Source organism: Amblyraja radiata, chromosome 12 (assembly GCF_010909765.2).
Source record: "Amblyraja radiata isolate CabotCenter1 chromosome 12, sAmbRad1.1.pri, whole genome shotgun sequence".
Classification (NCBI taxonomy): domain Eukaryota; kingdom Metazoa; phylum Chordata; class Chondrichthyes; order Rajiformes; family Rajidae; genus Amblyraja; species Amblyraja radiata.
In genome coordinates this window covers 788,058-811,079 of record NC_045967.1, presented here as the reverse complement: position 1 = coordinate 811,079, position 23,022 = coordinate 788,058, and the positions used below count along the sequence as shown (strand labels likewise).

Here is a 23,022-nt window from a genome sequence, read left to right as displayed (position 1 = left end):
ACATCAACCCTGTTATACTAATATATTACCATGTTTTAAAGAAAATGTGAAATCAAGCACAGGCAAGCTAATTAACAATATCAAGTTTGTTATTCTAAGGAGTAGCTTTGGAGGAGTGCCTATATAGGAATAATTTAGGAACAACTAGCTGTAGGTAAATTAACTGGACCCGAGGATGCAAAAGGTCACTTAAATAGTGGAACACCAAATAATCAGACTTTTCCACAATGGATTCCTTGGGGTTTCATGCGAGGATGTTTCAATGCAACCAAAAACATACGATTGGCATAAAAATTCTCATTGAAACATACTGATAATGTTCCAAATGATCCAAAATTTTCAATTGGATAACTCAAAGTATAATTATAAAATGGTGCACTGGACCGAATGACTGTTTTTCATGTTCATCCTGAAGCATTAAAAAAATCCAAATGTCATTCTAAATTATTCTCATCTTTATTTGACAAAGAGGTTTATTTTATGTTGTACTGTTCATATTGTATTAATTTTAATTTTATTACAGTAATTAAAGCAACAGTAACAATTCCGGGTACTTTCAATCACTGGTTTTCTCTCAAGAGATCAGAGCTGCTCCCATAAGGCATGATTTTTTTTGTTAATTTGCCCTTGCACTGCAGAATGACATGAAGGTTAACCATTGTCTCAATTGCAATTGTCTATGTCTGGATTAAAGTTAATTCTATTACTTGGATCGTTGAAATATCTACAGACAGTAGAGGTTGTAAGGCCATGGGCCAAAAATTATGTCCAACCAAAAGGAATACATGAAGAAAAAATGGCAAATCTGTGGCAAATCTTTTAGTACTCCGAGGTAAAAATAAGTTTCATGAACAATTTTTATTTGATTTTGCAATTTTGTTGTTTAACGGTTCCCTCTTTGGATTTAATCAGAATTTAAAATGATCAGGAGGTTTGTAACAAAGGCTAGACATTCATCTTTAAAATCCAATTATTTTACATAGCCAACCAAAATGATGGTCTGCACGTTGTGATCTTCAAGAAAGCCTACAAAAATGTAGCAGGTTCTGCAGCACCGATGTCCACAAGTGTTTAGTTGGTTGACATCACTAAGGGATCCCAAGTGTCCAGGAACAGAGAAATCAAACAGGATAAGCAGTCAAACGTGTTAACAAATCATTCTGACAACAAATCAGGAAGTAAGAAGCGCAAATAACAATTATCTTTTAACTGTTCAGAAAAAACAAAGGGAAGAATGTGGCAAACAAAAAGATATATAATCTAAATTGAAATATTACACAGTTTAAAATATTAAGTCTTTAGAGTTGTATTTATCTTTGCATAGAAGGAATGACACTCCATATTTATAAAGTTAGTTTTCAGAGCAAGAGATCTCGCTCGGCTGCAGTTACAGCTTGATATCCTGTCATGCACAACTCATTCAACCAGTCGTTAATTTTTTTATACTTTTTTCAGAGAGAATGCTCCATAAAAAGTTGATACTTGCATCTCTTCACTGACTGCATTGTTTGCATCTGTGAACACTGCAACAAAGCACCTAGTGGACGACTGAAGTATTACTGAGAGATTTAATTGTGCATCCGTGGACATTGGAAGTTGTACGCAATAATGGCACTAAATACCGAGGGTTTGCCATTGCACAAAACCTCAAATTCTGAGCTGCTAAAATGGGGTAGCTGTCAAGAGGCTTCTGGGACATGCAGAAATAATCATTATTTACAGTAACACAATCTGCATGATTTTGTAGAAACCCAGCTACCATTAAACAATCAAAATAATATGTAATAATTGATCTCTGTTCTACAGAAATCAAATATGTGGAAGAGCCAGTTTGTGGTTGACTAACAGAAGGCATTGCCATTCCTTCAAATATCTATAATCCTCAATTTAATAAACTATTCCACATCAGTGATTTTAATAAAGCCTTCACAAAGTAAGCAAAATTAGCTTTTTCCAGGGATATGAACAATGTGTTTAGATTCAAGTGCCAAACACACTTTAAAGTCAAGCCAATTGAGTCACCCACCCCAACATTTAATCAATAAAGGCAGCCATCTCAAACGTTTGAGTTAAATGGTTCCAAGGTTTGCAATATTTTGAATGTCTGCAAAATATATTGAAACAATTCGATCTCTTCTGGGATGTGGAATATTACCATGTAACTTTAATATATCTACTGCGCTTGCCTGTGTACAAATGTGTTTGATTCTTTCGCTTACACATATACTCTTGATTGACGCAGCTATTTTGGCTGAGCCCCAAGGTCTCAAAACGTAGCGTCAACACTTTCAATTGCCAGATGCACTCAGTAGCTCAGAGAAGGCGCAGATCGAACGCTGCTTTGCTATCACAGCACGCACACCTGAATTTGACAAAATGGTTGCAATCTGATCACTAAAGTCGGATACCACTAAATTAAAAAAGGCGCCGTGCAAATAACATCCAAGGAATATTTTACAAATCCAAGACATCGATGGAAATCAGAGCGCCGAAGTCGAGCTGCATTATCTGAGAGTGCTAAGTGGGACAGAAAGTTTGCGATTCTTTGCAGTGCCAATTTTGTGGGACTTTGCTGGATTAGTGCACTGCAGCTGTGTTTTCGCAACAAGGGACAGGCAAAACTGGACTTTGCATTACGTTGCAAGTGAGTATTTGTGCAATTAACGATAAGGTGAACACCACGAAAAAAAATTGCTGTTGAGCTCCGCACGACCTCCCGAGAATCTCATTGCTCTCGCTCCCACATGTTGGAAACCCCGCTCTCCTATCCCCGGGAATAGTTTACTCCTGATCTGTTTCAGTTGAAACTAGTGCTTAAAAGAAAAAGGAATCCAAACACTTGTTGTTTGTGACAGCGGATCGTGTTTACTGTACGTCTCCTATGGCCGCTTTTTTGAGTAATTGTTACTGAAACTAACCGAGTGATATTGAACTGCGGAATCAGCGTCGGACAGCATATCTAGGGAACCACGACGTTCCACCGTGCCGGGCAGAACGAGGTTCGTCCCTGCATTTAATCAATTGAAACAAGAATACGACTGTCATTGAACGTCTGCTGGGATTGCAACGGGGACAACGTCGTGCAATTGAAATCGGAAAGCTACCTATTACCGAATTCAGCCTCTCTTAAAAAGTGTTTCGCCAATAATTTGAAAACGGAGAGCAGGCAAATATATACGATTGCAGTGCAAATAACGTGTCACGGATGTGAGAAGGCGGAGTTAATATATGGGATCGTACAGTGTTGACGTGAAATGAAAGAATTTAACACGTTTAAAATTTGGCCATGAGTGGGAAAAAAAGTAATGCTGGCAGCTCCCGCTGATTGCAATAAAACTCTGCACGTAGTCTCGTATTTTTGAGAGCTATGAAAAACTCTTAAGTGCGCTCGAGGAAAAATGAATCAGTAACGGGATTGTGAACATTGCCTTTTTAATTTGCAGCTCTCCTACATTGCTTTCTACTAAATGCATTCTGGAAGAAGTCCTGCGGTGTTTGCATTTTGACAAAAAACGAGAGGAGATCGTAACTTTGCAATATATAGATATTGTACTGTACACACAGACAAGACAGATAAGGAGAACACAATGGAGACGGAGAGCCTGTATGGCAATTACAACGCGGGGCCCGGCTTGGAACCAGTCAGCTTGCAGCGGCAGGGGGCGGTGTTCGAGAGCGTGTTCCACGCGGCGTGCGCGCGGGAGCCCGGGCATGCGGGAGCGCGCGACCCGGCGGGCGGCCACGAGGCGGCGGGCACGCGCGACCCCGGCGGCGGCGGCTTTGGCGCCTTTTGTGGAGACGACGTGGCCGCGTGCCGCCAGAGCGGCGCCATCTTGAGAGAGGAGGACGGGGCCGGCGCGCCGCGGCCTTTCGTTGTCCGCACCATCTTCAGCGCTTACCCGCCCAGCGACAAGGTCCGCGCCTACCACTGCGACTTCCAGGAGCGGGAGCTGGCGAGTGAGTACTCGCCCGAGGCCGACTTCAGCGGCAGCTGCTTCGTACTCGCTGGACAAGCGACACCGCCCGCGAGCTCTGCCAAGCCGTCTCGGTCTCCATGGGCATCAACGTGGACAGCAACGAGCTAGGAGAGCTGCAGTCGGGTACACTAGTCAGGGCAAAATGGACTGCATGTTGCTTCCCTCAGGCCAACGGCACGGCGGGGCTCGACGCCGAGGCCGCCTGTCTCCGACCAGCCGAGTCCGGGGCCCAGAGCCGGAGGAGTCCGGCAGGATGGAGGTGGCAGACGAGATGGACGCGGCCACCGAGGCGTTCGCCGTCGACTTCGAGGTGGTTCCGCCGCGCAGGGGAAACGGCCTGTGTGTCGGGCGGCGGCGGCCTGGCCGAGGAGGCGGCAGCCAGGGCCGCTGAGGCCAAATCCACGAAGTGGCGAAAGCCAGGCGGCTGAGTTCCCCGACAAAGGTCACAAGCACTGCTCCTTCGGCAGAGTCCTCCGCAACTACGGGCCCGGGCCGTCTCCTCGGAGGGAGAGCTCCATGTACAACCTGTCGAGCAGAGCGGCTTCAGGGAGGGACGAGAACTGCGCCCTGAACGGCGGCGACCAGTTCGCTGCGGCGACCAACTTCAAAATCAAGATTGAGGAGCCCGACACGGTGGACAACCGCGATGCATTTGGTTCCCAGTGCAGGTACTCTGACTGCGCCGGCAACCCCTTCTATGGCTCTCCGCCGTCCTGGCGTTATGTCGAGAAGGGGAGCTTGGACAACGACTACGGCGTTTCCCCCCGACTATCCAAGGAAAGTTTAGCGCTTCGCGAGAACGTTATGGCCCTGACTCGTGGTACTCAAGGCGCTGCTGGACAGGGGACCGCATCAACCCTCATAGCCATATTAAAAATGAAATGGATAACTGGATCGATGGATACTATAACATACGGTAAGTCTTTTGTCAATTGTATTAATGGTGCGAGATGGGGGATGTTAAATTGGCATTACAAATTTGGCGATTGAGGAAATCACCGGTGAAGATTTGAATTTAAAGTGGACGATTGCTGTTGGTTGAGCATGCCGCACTCGGAGGCATTTATATGGTTAAAACTCGTATCCTTGGGGTTTAACGTGCTAGGCATGTTTGCAAAATGTGTATTATAATATGTTAATGTCGGCTTCTCAGATTTTACTGTAGTTAAAATCTCTATAATAATCCATGAAAATTTACTGAGGCAGTTATGTCCAGATAATAGCAGATTATGCAGAAAAATAGATGTCTTCTTTTGGTAGGAAGAACGTGGAACGGCACAGTGTACTAAAAGGCAACGTTTTAAAAGGGATACAACACTGGCGCTCCAAGTAGTGCAACTGTCGCAGTTCCAGAGATCCGCGTCTAGCGTGGTGTTTGTCTAATATTCTTCCGTGTCTCAGACATGGCTAGTTGATCGGGTAAACGGTTTTGTAAATTACTCCACTATAGATGGTGGAAGAATCGGGGGTTGAGTTGTGTAAGAGAACAAGTTGAGAAAAGGGATGGATGACGGCATCTATTAAGCCAGGTGCTATTAAGCTGGCATAGGTATTCTATACTTTATAAATAAAATGTAAAGCAAGTTATGATGAGCGTTTTGATAAAACTCTGATTTGGCCAGAGTATTTTATCTATTTCTGGAATAATGTAACAGGCCTTAGAATGCAGAAGAGGTTTGTGATAATGTTCCAGGTATAGTGAACTTAAGTTTCAAAGATAAACTGGACAATTTGCACATGTTCATGGAACAGAGGAGGTCCTTCTGGTGTCTGGTAAGAGATGCTTCAAATCATGAACAGAAAGACACAAAGTGTTGGAATCATTATTTATATGCATCCTCCATTATTTTTTTAAAGAGAAATTGCCCTGTTTTATTGGGATAAGTTGCGGTAATTTGTTTTATATATTCTTTAACTAGAATGTGTAAATGAATGTTATTTGGTGTTCAATGAAGGCACAAAGTGCTGCAGCAGGTCAGACAGCAACTCTGGAGAACATGGATAGGTGATGTTTTAGGCTGGGACCCTTCTTCAGACTCAAGCACTTTGTGTCTTCTTTTGTAAAACCAGCAGCTGCAGTTCGTTATTCTTCATTTAGTGTTCAGTAGATTGTGGTTAGTTTTGTGCCCCACCACATTGCAGTTCAATTGTTGAGTTGTTTTCAACAAATACTATTTATCAGCGACAAATAATTTGTTCTGTTTATGTATATACTAAAGCAGCGACAAATATTTTGTTCTGTTTGGTATATGGGAAATTAACTGTGAACTGGAATATATTTTACTAAATAAAGCAGATGCAGAACATTACAGTTTTGATTGTGAATTTTGGCTATATTGAAGCTGTAGGTTATTTGAATCTGGTAAATATTGCATAATTGGTACTTTTCATAGTGATGTGGAACCCTGTGATGAAATATTTTTGCATGAGAGATAGCACACTAAACAAGTGCTTGGTCTACCTGACCTGGAACTATAACATCAAAGAACAATGGTGCTTATGAAAACCTCTCTGAATTTCTCAAGATTATTTTAATATAGGTGGAAAGCGAATCATTGCTAACATTCAGGTTGATGGTCCAGGTTCTGATGAAAAATCTAAATCCCATTTCAAAGATGCCTATATAGAATCAGATTTGAATTAGTAATTGTGATATATTGAAGGGTGCAATGGAAATCCTTAATTAATGCAAGGTATCTGGAGTGAATAATTACATGGTAATGATGAATAGCACTGATGATACACATTTAAAGATACATCTGAAGTAGTGGAAAATAAAAGCAACGTGCAATGACAGAATAACTGAGTGAGGTAGTTAGGATGTGACCGCTCCTCTGGGAAGGGGAGTGAAAGATGCGATTAGTTAGTAGGAGGTTCTGTTCAATGTCTGGGCTTTCAAGCTCCTATATATTCTAGAACAAAGGTTAAGGTAATGCCAGCCATCCTTGATGATACTTCCAGCCTTCTCCTAATGCACCATGAAGGTGGACTGTATGGAAAGGAGCATGATGAGCCTGTGATGGGCTGTGCTGTGTAGGTGGTAAAGAGCAGAACAATTGTCACACTTCATGTTTTTTGGGCTTCTCCAGTGCTTTTTAACACCATCCGCCCTGCACTGCTAGGAGAGAAACTGACGAAGATGCGGGTGGAGCTCCATTGGTGTCCTAGATCACTAACTACCTGACTGGACGACCACAATATGTCGGGTTACAGAACTGTATCTCAGACATAGTGAGCAACACGGGCTCCACAGGGGAAGGTCCTCTCTCCCTTCCTGTTCCCCATCTACTACACCTCGGATTTCAGATATAACTCGGACTCTTGCCACCTGCAGACGTTTTCAGGTGACACTGCAATTGTGGGCTACATCGGTGAGGGAGGAAGAAAGCTGAATGCTGGGTGTAGTCAACGACTTTGTTGAGTGATGTTGGCTGAATCACCTGCGGCTCAACACGGACAACACTAAGGAGTTAGTGGTGGACTTCAGGAGGAGAGGAACACCCCTGACTCCATCAATGGGCGAATGTGCAGTTTACCAGGGTGTGCAAATACCTCGGAGTGTAGATGGACAGTAAACTGGACTGGTCCAGGAACAGCTGAGGCCCTGTACAAGAAGGGACTGCCGGCCTTTACTTTTTGAGAAGGCCCAAAAGAAGCTGCAGATGCTCTACAATCGGTTGGAGCCAGTGCTATCTTCTTCGCTGTAGTGTGCTGAGGCAGCCAGGGCGAAGGCCTTCGGACGCCAATAGGTATTAACAAACTCATCAAGAAGGCCTGACTCTATCCTGGGGGTGGAGTTGGATTCATGGAGGTGGTCTTGGGGAGGATGCTCCTCAAACTGTGGGAGTATCTGGACAATACAAGCTCACCGCCTCCATGCACCACTGGTCACCTGAGGAGTACCTTTAGGCAACAGGGACTGGTTCCACCAAATGGAGTACAGAGAGCTACAGGAGATCCTTCTTCCCTGTGATATACAAACGGTACTAACTCTCACTTATGGCGTGGGTAGACTGACTCCCCCCCCCCCACCCCCCAATCTGTGCACATCCCCGATCCTTTCCCATTCGTCACTTTAATATTATGTTTCATGTATTTTGTGTTTTCTGACTGTTTGCAGATCAATTTCCCTCCTGGGATTAATAAAGTTCTATTACATATCGGATACTAAGTTGAGGAAACATTCTACGGTTCATCAGTAGAAGTTCAAGGGAATCCCCATGGAGATGCCTAATCTCTTATGAGACGCCCAAAAATATGAAAATGCTGATGCACAAAATGAATGCAAAATTTAAAGAATTATTATCAATTTGTGGCACTTGAATGTTCATTTTGCAGCTGAAAATGTTTTTGTTCTGAAGTTGGATTTAGGATGCTGTGCTTCAAGAATCTAGCTTCCTCACTGGCACTTGTACACGGCAAAGTAGACTAATGTTTGGTATGTTATTAAACTGATAGCAAATTAGAATAATCACTTTTTTATTTTACATAATTGGAACAATCAGTACTTTATCTAATTTCAGAAGCAGACTATAAAATTCCGCTCCGTGTTGCCTGTTATTTGATCACAAAGCAGGGTGCACGTATTACACCTTTACCATGCTTTGTGCAATCTAATGTTCATAAGGGAGACTGTCTGTCACTTGCCCATCTGGAGATATGTAGATCAGCATCAATTTTCATGCAATGCTGAAGTGAGAAGAGAGATTGCTATAAATACTCAGTTAGGCAACGTGAGTAGACAAAAGTAAACTTCTTATGATGATGACCTTTCATCACAATGTCGACCTGAGTGATTAACTTTCTCTTTTCATAGATTTTTCTGCCCTGAATATTTCCAACATTTTCTGAAATGTTATTTTTAGTATTTTTTAAAAAAAATTTGCAGCAGGTACCACTTGCTGTGAATGTACTTTTCATAGAGCATTTGATAAGGTCCTGCAAAAGCTTATTGCATAAAATCAAGCTTGTGGCTTGATGGAGTGGATAGAAGATTGGTTGGCTGACAGGAAACAGAATTGGCATAAATGAGTCAAAAGAAAATCATGGATGGTCTCATCCTGAAATGATAATGTATGTATGATGCATGACCTGAGATCTTTCAGCAATTCCTGTTTTAATTTTATATAAGTTGGTCAATATCTGTTGGCAAGGAGAACTAAGTAATGTGCCACGGTTTTTGGTCCTAGGCCTCAACTATGTAAATGACCTGAATGCAGCAAAGAAGATGTGATTTGTTACATTTTGTGGATGACACATAGATAAGAAAGTAAGATGATGTGATAATAAAAAGGCAACAAAAGCCTCAGGAAGACCTCATCACTTTGTTTCTGCACCCCTTCCCTGATACCTGTGCTGTTTAAAGGGATCATCAACTAGGGGGTTTGATTACGAGGGAAACTAATTATAGAAATGTACTGATATTTGATGTTTAGAAGCCTTCGGAGCTTGCTTAAGAGGTTTAGAAGCAGTGCTTTGAAGAATACACACCTAAACTTTACTGGAAACCCAAAGAACCCTTTGGTGGTTATTTTTGGTTTGGTGCAAAATAGAAAAATATTGTGAAAGGCCTGTAAGCAGCATTTCATGCTGGTAGAGAGAGAAAGGCTCCCCAAGAGGCCTCATTCCAAAAGGTCCTTGGAACCTGCTATCTTGCATTGACCTAATGGGTGGCATTTTTGTAAAGATGCCCCACAAAGAATGTCACATGCCATAGGTGATGAGCAGGGTTGGAACCATTTCATCTAAGTGAGGGAGGAAGCCGATCTAACTTTCTTGCCATCTTTCCAGTAATTGTTAGAGATAATAGTAACATTTAACACTTTGTAAAACACCAGCGCATTAGGAGAAAATGGGAGGCTCTGAACTCAAGGAGAGCTGAATTCGGGTCCAGAGTGTAGGAGACTCAATGAGCATGACATTTTACGGGGATTACTGACTTCCAAAGGAATTCTGAGTGTGGTACTTGCCATGATAAACTAGAGGGCAATGTCCATAAACTGACGTGGCTTTGAAGCTTAGCGGTAAGTAAAGGTTTTGTTTTGATCAATCACTTGAGGTTATCACCAACAATGCCATTGAATGTTGATTCCCTGTTGCCTTCGAAAGGGTGATCTTGAATTACTGTATTCATGTTGTGAAGGTTTTCCATTGTGCCATTAAACAACAATTGACAGCATTTTTATGTAAGATCTATGATCTGTTTGTCTGTCAAGTAATATAGGTCTTCAGGGGGATATGTAGCTAGTTGCACATTCTCTCATGCCTCCTGTCTTTGCCTAGGTCCTCTGAAGTTTGTAGATTGGTTGTTTGAATGTGCTATGGGATAGAATCTAGTAACAAAGGTGATTTGATCAGTATTGCAGTACATTTTGTAAAAATACACACAATGGAGACCCAAGAATCTGTAGATGCTGGAATCTTGACCAAAAAACATAGCGCTGGATGAACTCTGAATCAGGCTGCATCAGTGGAGGGAATGAACAGGCAATGTTTTGGGTGGGGATCCATCTTTAAACTGATAAGACACAAGAACGTGCAGTTATCCAAGTCTTGGCAGCATGTAGACATATACCTCTTCGAATTGTGAATTCTATCCATTCCTGTTCTGACTATTATGGTGATGGGCAAGATCCTGATGAGCACACTGAAACGGATGGATTTTGGTGCTTTGGCTGGAGGGTCTTCAGAGGTTATTTTCTTGGGGTCCTATTGCGACACGTGCCCTAAGGTTTCGCCGGTGTCAAAGGCATTCTGTCTCGCGTCACTTCTGGAAGTCTCATGTTTAGATTAAGACTGTTAGGAGATCCTGGAGCCAGGTCATCTCCACAGAACAATTGAGCTCTGAGAAGATTACTGATGAGTAAATGGTGTTCAATAACACTATCAGGGACATGTTGTTATTGTGCTTGAGATTAGGCTGGCCCGTCTGTATTGCATTTGTCCTTTTTATGGACACACTGGTAAGATAAATGTGTGTTACAGCTACACAGGAACAGTTTGGCTTGGGTCATTCATTGTTCTAAAGTACATTTTTAGCAGCATTGCTGGGCTATTGTTATTTTGCAAAGCCATTGCTGTATCTAGTATAATTTTAATATTATGTAAAATTTATTGAATTCCATGAACACTGGCCTCTTCATATTTTGACTGTTATGGGCCTGTCCCACTTCGGCGACTCTATAGGCGACTGCAAGTGAATAGTTTTAATGTAATTCACCTATGACACCTGGCGACAACCTACGACAACACCCACGTCAACCCACGACAGCAAAAATTGTCGCCGAAAAATTTTCATCGTGTTGAAAATTTTGCGGCAGTCACCCAAAAAATCGCCTAAGTGGGACAGGTCCATTAGGTTGTGGTTTTGAGTGATAGCGATCGCTAATGGAGGATTCGTGGTACTATTGATTTTTTTTAAAACCAAGAAAGACGTCTCCAAACGCCTGAACGTAGGAACAACCTACTCTACAAATGGATCCTCAACTATTTGAGCCAAAGACCACAATCAGTAGCACCCTACATGATAATTCTCATGACACTGGTCCTCTGCAAGGATTTGTTCCCAGCCCCTAACTATACTCCCTGTATCCTCACGACTATGTTGCCTAATTTTGCTCTTGCTCCATTTAGAATTTTGCAGGTAACACCAGCATAGATTCAAACAATGACAAGACAGAGTTCAGAAAGAATAGAGGAGCATAGTAATATGGTGTCAAGACAACACCTGTTCCTCAATGTCGGTAAAATGAAGGAGCTCGTTATTGACTTCAAGAAATGAGGTGATGTACATGCACCAGCATAAACAGTAGTAAAGTGGGGATGGTTGAGAATTTCAGCTTTTTGAGTATAAATATCACCAACATTTTCCTAGATCAGCCACATTGATGCGACATCCAAAAAAGCACACCAAAACCTCTACAGGTGCACAACCTTTTATCCGAAGATCCAAATAACGAAAACCTCCGAATAGCGGACATTTTTTCGGTCCTTGAAGAAAGGTCCTTGAAAACGTTCACCGAGGGCGGCCCGCAGAGGTGACAGCGGAACCTCCGGTCGGTCCTCCAACAAAGGGGAACTAAATCCCCATTCATAAAAGAGAAGGTGAGAGTATATTGGGTGAGTGTATATTGCGCGGGAGGGTAGGAATCATTGTAAATCATTGCTTAAATGTTAGTCAGTTAGTTTGGTGGGCTTTTGGGGGGAACTTTAATTCTTCGTCCCCTACCTGGTCGGAGAAGCGGGGAGCGGGCAATGCCTTACCGGGTCGCCGTGCAGTAAGCTCCGGACCGCTGTGCCGCGGCTCCCAACATCGTGGAGCTGGGGCTGTGGCCGGCTGCGCTGGATTTGGATTTGTAGCGCCGCGCAGCCAGGGGTAGAGTTCGCCGTGGTCGGAGCTACAACCGGCGCCGCCCGTGGCCGGACCACCGCAGCCCCAGCTCCACGATGTTGGGAGCCGCGGCCCACAGCCGTCCGGGCTGCGGTGGTCCAGCCACGGGCGGCGCCGGTTGTAGCTCCGACCACGGCGAACTCTACCCCTGGCTGCGCGGCGCTACAAATCCAAATCCAGCACGGCCGGACACCCGCAGCTCCAGCTCTGTGACGTGGGAGCCGCGGCACAGTACTGCACGGCGACCCGGAAAGGCATTGCCCGCTCCCCGCCTCTCTGACCAGGCAGGGGACTAAGAATTAAAGTTCCCCCCTTCACCCCCACCACATAAAATCCCTCCAAACTAACTGACTAACATTTAAGCAATGATTTACAATGATTCCGCGGTCTCCGCGGGAGGAGGCAGCCGCTCCAGACTTTCCAAGCGGCCAGCGCTACCTACCTAATCTACGCTAAAAATCTTCCATTCCGAAACCCGAAAATGTCCGATATCCGAAATGTGTCTGGTCCCAAGGCTTTCGGATAAAAGGTTGTGCACCTGTACTTCCTCAGAAAACTAAGGAAATCGTCATGTGACCAACTCCTACTTTTCTGCTCTACCATCACTGGAGTTATAAGCATGTTATAACGGAAGTTATAAAAGGCGGAAGTTATAAAAGCATGAAAGCACATACCTCCAGATTCAGGAACAGATTCATCGCCGCTGCCATCAGACCACTGAGCGGACCTTTCTTAAATTAACGGTGTAGCCCAATCTCTTACCACGTTCTGACCTTTGCACTTTCGTTTTTTTAATCTGCAGCTGTAACACTACTCTACACATTGATAGGTTTTCTCTTTGCACTGTTGTACATGTGTGTATGCCTTGATGGTACTTCTGCATGGTACGATTTGACTAAATAGCATGCAATTTTTTTTATTGTACCTTGATACATTTACAATAATAACCCAAATCCAATAACAAAGCAATGAGTGAGATACCTAAACAATTTTTATCACCTAGAAATAAAACTAAACAGCAAAATCATTGGGGTGAAAGGCTGACCAGTTCCCTGAATTTGATGACTTTTCTAGGGCCTTGTTAGATATGGATTAGGTATACTGAAATGTACTGGATTTTGGAAAACTATAAATCAGTAAAACTAAACTATTTGAGGAAAAAAAAGAGCCAGAAAGAAAACCATAGGCCTGTTACACCAGTACTCAGTTATTGTAAAGCTGCTACAACTCTTTACTGAGGAGGTAATAGCAAATTGTTTAGGACACTAAGAAATTCAGGCAGAGTAAACATGACTTTATAAATAGAAAATTGTTGTTGACAATTTCGTGGGATTGCTTTGGGGATGTAACCAGGTAAATAAAGTGAGTAAGTGTATAATATATTTAGATTTCCAGAAGTCATTCATTGTGGTGCCATATGAAAGATTAATGTAAAAGATCAGTCAGAAGAAGGGTCTCAACGTCACCCACTCCAGAGATGCTGCCTGTCACGCTGAGTTACTCCAGCATTTTGTGTCTACCTAAAAAATTAATGCCTTGGGTAAGAGTGCACAGGATTGGGGTAAAAGGTTGATGTTTGGTGAACTGACTAAGCAAAAATATATAGATCATAGATACATAGACAATAGGTGCAGGTGCATTTCTTGGCGGCCGCGCGCGAGGCTTCAGCTGACCTGGTTGGTGACCGACTCCGAACTCCAGCAACAACAGGTTTGTCCGCCCCGAATCGTGGGGCTTGAATCGGCCCGTTCACAGGTCCTTCCATCTCCCGGCGGAGGTTTCAAAATCGGGAGCCTCGATCACCTCGACACAGCAATTTGACCGCGGGGCAATAGACGATGAAAAGCCCCGTGAACGGGCCAATTCAAGCTCCGCTCTATGTTCTTTGTTCCACGGATGTCTCCCTCCTCCAATCACTGCTCTATTCTCAGTCCCACCTCCCTACTTTCACCTCTGACAGACACATCCCTCCTCCAATCATCGCGCTGAATCATCATGGTTCCCTCCTCCCCCCCCCCCTATTGCCTGCTGACCGACGTCTCTCTCATCCAATGATCATCAGTCCCACCCCCACTGTCTCGCGGAAAGCTGAGATTTCACCGAGTTTTAAAATCCGGGATACGAAAAATGGGGGGGGGGGGGGGTGATCGTCTCCCACCTCTCAAAACAGTTGGGGGTGGGGGGACCTGTCACCCCCCTGGGATTTCCGCTCTTTGAATGCATCGAGTTAACTGACTTCCACTGCCTTCTGAGGCAGAGAATTCCACAAATTCACAACTCTCTGTGGGGAAAAAGTTATAGTCAGGATAAATAGGTGATTTTTAAAAAATGGACAATAGTTTCGTCCTGCAGGAATTGGTACTAAGGTTTCACCTATTTATAGGCTATATTAATGAATCAAATTAGGTGAATGAGTGTATAGTAGCCAGATTTTTGCTGATACAAAATTAAGCGTGTTAACAAGTTGTGAGGAGGACACAAAAAAATCTGCAAAGTGCTAGGTGACAGGGAAAACGTTGACAGATGGGAAAATATGAGATTATTTAATTTGGATAGAAAAATGAAAGAGTAAATTATCGCTGAAAATATGACTGCAAAATGCTGTGGTACAAAAGTATCTGGGATTCCTAGTGCGTGAAACAAAAGTTTGGGAATACGGTCCACAAGAAAGCAAATGGAATGTTGACCATAGCAGCAAGGGTTGTGGCGTATAAAAATAAGGACGTTTTAACGCAACCTAATGAACCTGGTAATACCACAGCTGAAGTACTGCATACAGCTTTAGTCTCTGTATTTATTTAAGTAATGATGTGCTGCTTTGGGGGAATGAAGAGAAAATTAATTAGGTTGATCTGCAATAAGAATTAGCTGACATATGAAGAGAGGTGTAGCAGGTTGGATCTATTCATTGGAATGTAAAAAACCCCCATTGAGTATTGTTCAAGTTCAAGTGAGTTTATTGTCATGTGTCCCTGATAGGACAATTAAATTCTTCCTTTGCTTAGCACACAGAACATAGTAGGCATTTACTACAAAACAGATCAGTGTGTCCATATACCACAATATAAATATATACACACATAAACAAATAAACTGATAAAGTGTAAATAACAGATAATGGGCCACCAATAATCAGAGTTTTGTTCGAGCCAGGTTTAATAGCCTGATGGCTGTGGGGAAGTAGCTATTCCTGAACCTGGTTGTTGCAGTCTTCAGGCTCCTGTACCTTCTACCTGAAGGTAGCAGGGAGATGATGGTGTGGCCAGAATGGTGTGGGTCTCTGATGATACTGCCAGCCTTTTTGAGGCAGCGACTGCGATAAAGATCTGGGTTGATGGAAGAGTTGATGAATCGAGGATGTTTATCCCAATGGGGTCTTCTATAAATACAGGAATAGTATCAGAATAAGAAGTCACCAATTTAAGATAGAAATGAGGAGCCACAAGCAGTTTTTGGAATTCTCTACCCAAACGAGCCGAGAAGATAAAGTTATTGTGTATATTTATGGTGAATGACTCTCCTTTTGAATTAACAGGAGTCATAAGCATGAAATGTAGTATGAAAGTGGCGATGAGATCAGAATTGAGTCGGCTGTCTTCTTACTGAATAGCAGAGTGGAGTGGCTAATTTACCTGTGTCAGCTACTGTGTCCAAAGATCCTATAGCAAGCAAGATAGTGCACTCCTGCTAAAACCAATGGGCTGAAGTGCAGTACGCAACGGAGCGGAACGTCAGCCTTTTCATCGGCCATTTCAGTAAACCCGACCCGACTTTGTATATCCCTCTCGCAGTGTAATCAGCGTTGCGGGGGAATGGTTTGTGTGTGATATAGTGTTAGATTCATGATTCATAATTCTGTTATTTTTTATAAATGATTAATATGTTAATAAATTATAATTCTGTTAATATTCTTTTTTTAATGTTTTGCATTCAAAGCCCCAGGATTGGGATCGGACTGTGCAAGGGTGGAGGGGGCACCGAGGGCAAAGAGGCTGTGTAAAAGGGGAGACCTTTCCAATCCACGCTTCCCTCTTTCTGTCTCTGCTGTGCCTTTACAAAATTGGTTGTTTATTTTTTCCGCAAAAAGAGAAAGGCGGAGTGAGCGAGAGTAAGGGGCTGAGGCTTGCATCGACCGACCGAGCGAGTGTAGCCCAAGGAAAGTCTGCCTGCTCCCCACTCCTTCTGCCCCAACAAATAACAAATGTAGCTTGCAAGATGCTGAGACCTGCGAACGGGGAGCAGCTGCATGCTGTGAACTATGTGGAGGACTATTTGGATTCAATCGAGTCTCTGCCTTTCGATCTCCAGAGGAACGTTTCTCTGATGAGGGAAATTGATGCTTAATACCAAGGTAAGAACTGAGGTATGAACCCGACCTCCACCAAACTGCTGCTCCACTGGGGTGGGCCGAACAAAAGAGCCGTTCCAGCACTCAGCCATTTTGTCAGAAAGAGGAATAAATGCCCGGCCGTAAGCGACACAGAGGTGTATTGAAGAGCAGATTGGTCCGGAGTTTTGGAGCCGGGCAGCGAGCGTGATGGGGGATGACACCGAAGGGCCATCTGTTCTCGGCTTCGGATCTCATGCCAGCCCCCCCCCCCCCCCCCCCGTCAGTGAATCCCTTTAACGGGGCAGAGAGGCAGAGAGAAAATGAGGAGAAGATTTTTACCAACGATCTTTGATTTTTACGAGGATGTTTCCGTAACCGGCTTTCGTCTCCGCACTATTATCTTTGCTCAGCTATGGCGGACGAAGATGGTGGAGACGGAAGCCGGTTACGGAAATGGAGCCGAAGATTACCCATGAATCTGCCCATGACCGTACTACGTCTTTTTTGTCGACTGGGCTATCTTGCTTGCTATAGGATCTTTGGGGAGTGGGGAGGGAGGGGATGGTGGAAGAGGGACAGGGGTAGGGGCAGCAGAGTGTACCTAGTACAAAGCACACCCAGGACTCCATCATTATTGGGACCTTTTGAAGAAGCTCTTAACTTCTGTACCAACGGTTCAGTGGGTGGTTTGATAATTTCTAAGAGAACCAGCAAACTATGTGGTCATAAACATGAAGTATTATTTTATAGGAGACATCATTATGTCTCAAGAGTAGGGGTGGGGAGAAAGTAAACAGTTCCTCGGACGTCTAAAGTCTGAGGTGCAACAAAAAACTTCTGTTTACAAAACAAAGTTTTGGAGATCAATACGTGTGTTCTTCACCACAGTCAAGACCATCAGCTGCCCAAATATGCAAATACATATTCTACTTAATGCTGACAATGGAAGAGCTTGCGGAGGGTGCAATTTGAAGAATTTATCAGATTTTATTGAACATGGCTGAATTTTGACTCCATCACACAGCACTTAATACACAAAAATCTGAAGTGTTACCTCAATCCAACAGGAGGTAGAAATGACTATTTGACAACTGGAAAACTAGCAGCAAGCACTCAAACTGCAAAACCATGGTGGAAGAATAATTCCTGTGTGTATCACTAATCTTGTCACCATCTGCGAAGAGGAGTGTATGCAAAAGGAACTTTTGGCCCTATATTTGTGATAATTTTCAAGCAAGGATAAGAGTTCTGTTGTACATGAACAGAGGTATATTTGCTCTCAACTGCAAGAAAATGAATTGAAATTATTCTCCTTGGCTGCCTACGTGCCAAAGAACCCCTTCCATAATTACTTATTAAATGAATTAATTGTATTAATGGCAATTACAGTATTAATGGTATGATTACTAATATTAAGTTTTATTAATTATTATTATTATTGGGGAAAACCAGATGATCGTATTGGTTGTAACATGTGGGGGACAATAAGACCACTATAATTTATAACTGGTGGTCTGGAATAGACTTGTAGAACTCATAATAAGAAATGGCAGAAAAAGTATTTTGTGTATGTCTTGAAGGGAGAAGATTAAAAGCAAGCATTACAATATAAGAAAACCCAAGGCTATAAGTGGTAAGGAATGTAAAATGATCAATAGAGGAATTACCAAGCAAGCTAATGTTTAAAGCTGATAACTTTCATGAACCTGCTGCATGCATCCTCAGATATTCGGTTACAATCTTACAAAACTCACAGAATTTTGTAATGGCCCTGGCAGATTGGGAATTCACAGATGGAAAAACTGGTATTCCGGAAAGAAGTGAAAGGAAAAACAGAAAACAATAGGTCTTTTCGCTTGACCTTTAAAACAGATACCATTTTAAGTCAAAATAACTCTAATGTATTTTAATTGTAAATATTTTCATCAAATTTGAGGAAATTAATTTCTCTGATAGATTCCCAGAAAAAACCCTGCTCCCTTTCAGAAGGTTTAACATGACACATGCATGTGCGTGAATGCAGTTTTTGCTCTGAGAAAGTGGATAATTTTTATAATGGTTTGTAGCTCGAAAAAGGTTTCGATGGCCCTTTTTCTTCTAATATTTTGGTAAGGTATTTCAGAATGTGAATTGTATAGTATGCAGCTCAGACAAGCCATTTGGCATAATCAGTCTAACCTTTATAGCCCAATCAATCTAACTTTTGTAAAATTGTACACCATGGACACACGCTATTCGACCCAGTTCATATATAGCGACTGTCGCACACCCTTATGCATGAACTTCATCACACAGCATTTGAGTAGCAGGTACCCCTCTATACCTAAGCGACCACACTTCAAAGCAACCTACAGCCTTTTCTACCTAGGAGGATAAGGGCAGCACGGGAATGTCGGCAACAGATTACTCTTCAAATTGAGTGTAAATCCTGAAACTGCCTACTCCATAATAAGATGTGATAGAGTTTCAAATAAAAACATTGCCATTTACTTCTCCCTCCCCCCCCACCCCATCATCCCCGATGGATGGTGTTTGCTCCTCTGAGTTCCACCAACAGTTTTTGCCGCACCAGGTACCAGTCTCTTGTGGGTCCACTCAACAGAATTGTTGGAGTGCCTTTACCAGATGGACTGCAATGGTTCAATCCTCGTGGCACCCCACTAATCACAGCCTTCCAAACTGCAAAATTACATGTTTACACCTGTTAGCACTTTTCTGTCAACTTACAGACATTCAGCTGACTTAAATGCATTGCTCTGAATAATGTATGTTCTAATTTAGTTAAATAATGTTTTCTGTCAAAGTTTATCAAAGGCCTTTTTAATGATCCAATATACCATGTTAACTGATTTGCCCTCACTTTATTTTGGTGGTTACAACCTCCATAAATCCTTGACAGGTTCATCAAACTTGTTTCTCTTATGTGAGTCCCAAGTAGTCCCTGGCTACTCCTATTATTATCTAAGATAGACAAAAATGCTGGAGAAACTCAGCGGGTGAGGCAGCATCGATGGAGTGTAGGAAATTTCCTTTGCTCCGTAGATGCTGCCTCACCCACTGAGTTTCTCCAGCATTTTTGTCTATCTTCGATTTTCCAACATCTGCAGTTCCTTCTTAAACCTATTATTATCTAAATGCCTTGTTACCATTTCTAGATTCTAGCATTTATCCTGCAACTCGTGTCAGACTGACTGGCCTGTATTTCACTATTTTCCCCCACTTGTTTTCTTTTTATAAAATGGTGGTATTTCATTTGCTATTCCTATCTGTAGAAACTGTTTAAGATTTGTGGAATTCTGGAAGATGGCAAACAGTGCATACGAAGTCAGTAGTCTTCAAAACATTAGGCCGCCAGCTCTAAAAATTGATAAATTCCCACTTAATTTCTACTAATAAACTTATACATCATATTATAGTTTATCTTTATAATTGTTCATACTTTATACTTTTTGATTATGTATAACTAAGAAACTTGGTTAACAATTTAATTTTGTCACAAAATAATCATTAAAAGTTGCTTTGAGTTCCAGAAATGTCAATAACTATCTAGAATGCCATTTTGTTGCATGTTTAAAGGAAGATAAAATTTGACGAAGCTAAGGCTAAAGAATTTAAAGTTTCTTTTTTAATTCATACTTGGCACGTGTATATTATTTGCAAGGTCAGTAATTGATGTCCATTCTGAATAATCCTTGAGAAAGCAGAGCTAAAGCTGTTGTCTGCGTAATTGAGGTACATCCAAAGCGTCGTTGTAAGGACTTCCAGTATTTTGACAAAAACAGAGAACTTGCAGTATGTTCAAAGTTAAGATGTGGTGTAATTTGGAAGTGGTAATATTCTTTGTTTATTTTCTGCCACCAACCGTTCTAGATGCAAGTGAGATCTGTTTTTTTTTTAAATGAACACAGCAGTAATGGTTAACTACTGGTGGGAAATCCTCCATTATATAAGTACTTCCTTTGGATCCTGAAAGAAAGTGATTGAGGAATGTTTAAACGATACCAAGCTTGTCGTAAACGAAGCATCAGTGATCCCTGCTCCTCGGTAAACATTGGAGATGTGGATAGGCTCTAGTAAGGACCTCCGTTAAATAGCAAACAAAGACTCAAGAGCTAAAATCCAGAAATGAAGTTGGAATAACTGTCCTTGACGTCAAGTCAGCATTTGATCAAGTGTGGCATCAGGAGTGCCGGCTAAACTGAAGTCATTGGGAATCAGCATGACATCCCTCTCTCTGCTGGTTGGAATCATACCTACCACAAAGAAAGATATTTGTGGTTGGAGGTCAATCATGAACCACAAGCCATTTCCCAACCAACTTCAGTTGCTTCATCAATGACCTTCCTTTAATCGTAATGTCAGGTGGGATATTTACTGATGATTGCACAATATTCAGCATATTCATGTCAACTCCGATAGGAAAGTCATTTATCTCCAAATGAATAGCCAGGCCTGAGTTGATAGGTGACTAGTAACATTTATGCCACACAAGGCAATAACCATATTCTACAAGAGAAAATCCAGTATCTCCATATTCTACAAGATAACCATATTCTACAAGAGAAAATCCAGTCTCCCCCTGACATTTATTTGCATTACCATCACTGAATTCCCCAATATCTTGATGGTTATGTTGACCAGATCTTAACTGGAATTGTCATATACACAGTGAGGCTACAACAGAAGATCAGATTTGATCTGCTTTTGTGGCCACGTTGTGTATATAGAACAGGAATCCTGCAGTGAGAAGCGTGCCTCCTCTAACTACCCAAAGTCTGTCCACCACCTGCAAGACACATGGCAGTGATGAAATACTCTTCATTTTCTTGATTGCATGTGGTTACAACAACAGTTAAGACACTCAGCACCATACATAGCAGTTGCTTGATGGGCACCACCAACAGACATTGGCAGCAGTTTGAACATCTGCAGCATGCACTGCAGCAACTCGCTAAGGTTCCTTGCACAGCGCCTTTCAAACCTATAACCTCTCGCAGCTAGAAGGGTAGGGAATGCTATCACCATCACCTGGAAGTTGCCCTCCAAGCCACACAGCATCCTGGCTTGAAATGTATTGCCATTCTTTCACCACACTGAGTCAAAATACTGGGATTCTCGTTAACAGCATCGTGAATATCCCCACATTTGAAGGAGTGAAACAGTTCTAGAAGACAGCCGAACACCACCTTTTTAAAGGCATTTGGGGGTGGGCAAATACATGCCGTCTCAGCCTGTGAACTCTACATCTCTTGAATGAATACATTTTTTTTTTAACACAGCTACCTTGGCAAAAATCTCCAAATTCACTAGCAAGGCCAGTATCAGTACTGTTGTCAGGTATTGAAGTCAGTATTATTTTCCAAACCAATATCTTCAGCATGGAGATTCTGATCATTCTTAACTAGTTCTGTTGAGTAGTTATCACATTTAGAATGTCAAAACAAGCTCTCTGCTCTGAACATCATGGCAAATGATCCCCAAGAGGACAGATAAAACATTTCACGGACTTACTCAAGATAATTCATGGGAATCTCTGGCCTTAAGACTGTTTAAACTTGCTGAAAACATAAATAGAAGGCACATAGCTCGTTTTAATTGCTAAGGAAACACATGGAGACCAAAGACAAACAGTGGAAGCATGAACTGTAATCTACTCTGCTGAACTCCAGTTGCACACCTGTGTGGCCAGAGAATGATCATGGTGACAAGTCATCCTGATTGGCATGGGAATGCCCATGGCAGAGAAGAAATGTGTTATTGAGCATTGAACACCTGTCAGGTTCTGCCGTGCATGTTGGAAATGGTCTCGGGTTTTTTGAGATAGTCATCTAGAAATAAGGGAGAATGACGCGCACGCGCGTGCGTGTCCCTCTCCCCCTCCCTCCACACTCTTCCCCCTCCCTACCCCATCTCCCCCACACCTCTCTCCCCTCCCCCACACCTCCCTCCCCCATCCCTCCCCCTCTCCATCTCCCTCTCCTCCTCCTCCCACCCTCATCACTCTCTCCCCCACCCCCCATCACTCTCTCCCACACCCTCATCACTCTCTCCCCCACCCCCATCCCTCTCTCCCCCACCCCACCCCCCTTCCCTCCCCCACCCCTTCCCTCTCTCCCCCACCCCCCTTCCGTCCCACACCCCCTTCCCCCTCCCCCTCCCAACTCTTCCCCCTCCATCCACACTCTTCCCCCTCTACCCCCTACCTCATCTCCCTCCTCACCTCCCTCCCCTCTCCCTCACACCTCTCTCCCCCTCCCCACCCTCTCTCCTCCCCTCCCCACCCTCTCTCCTCCCCCTTTCCATCTCCCACTCCTCACCCCTCTCCC

The 23,022-nt window shown here is 43.0% G+C and overlaps 1 protein-coding gene across 1 annotated transcript in view; it reads left to right on the top strand.

The window, feature by feature from the left end:
* The first annotated feature begins 2,282 nt into the window (after positions 1–2,282).
* The window catches only part of ar (androgen receptor), a 246,996-nt gene continuing 226,256 nt past the window's right edge, over positions 2,283–23,022 (top strand). The window contains 10 exon segments of the mRNA XM_033030096.1: positions 2,283–3,995; positions 3,998–4,097; positions 4,100–4,130; positions 4,132–4,217; positions 4,220–4,305; positions 4,307–4,381; positions 4,383–4,782; positions 4,785–4,802; positions 4,805–4,839; positions 4,841–4,893. Of these exon segments, the coding sequence (XP_032885987.1) occupies positions 3,588–3,995; positions 3,998–4,097; positions 4,100–4,130; positions 4,132–4,217; positions 4,220–4,305; positions 4,307–4,381; positions 4,383–4,782; positions 4,785–4,802; positions 4,805–4,839; positions 4,841–4,893 (1,292 nt within the window). The 5' untranslated portion in view covers positions 2,283–3,587.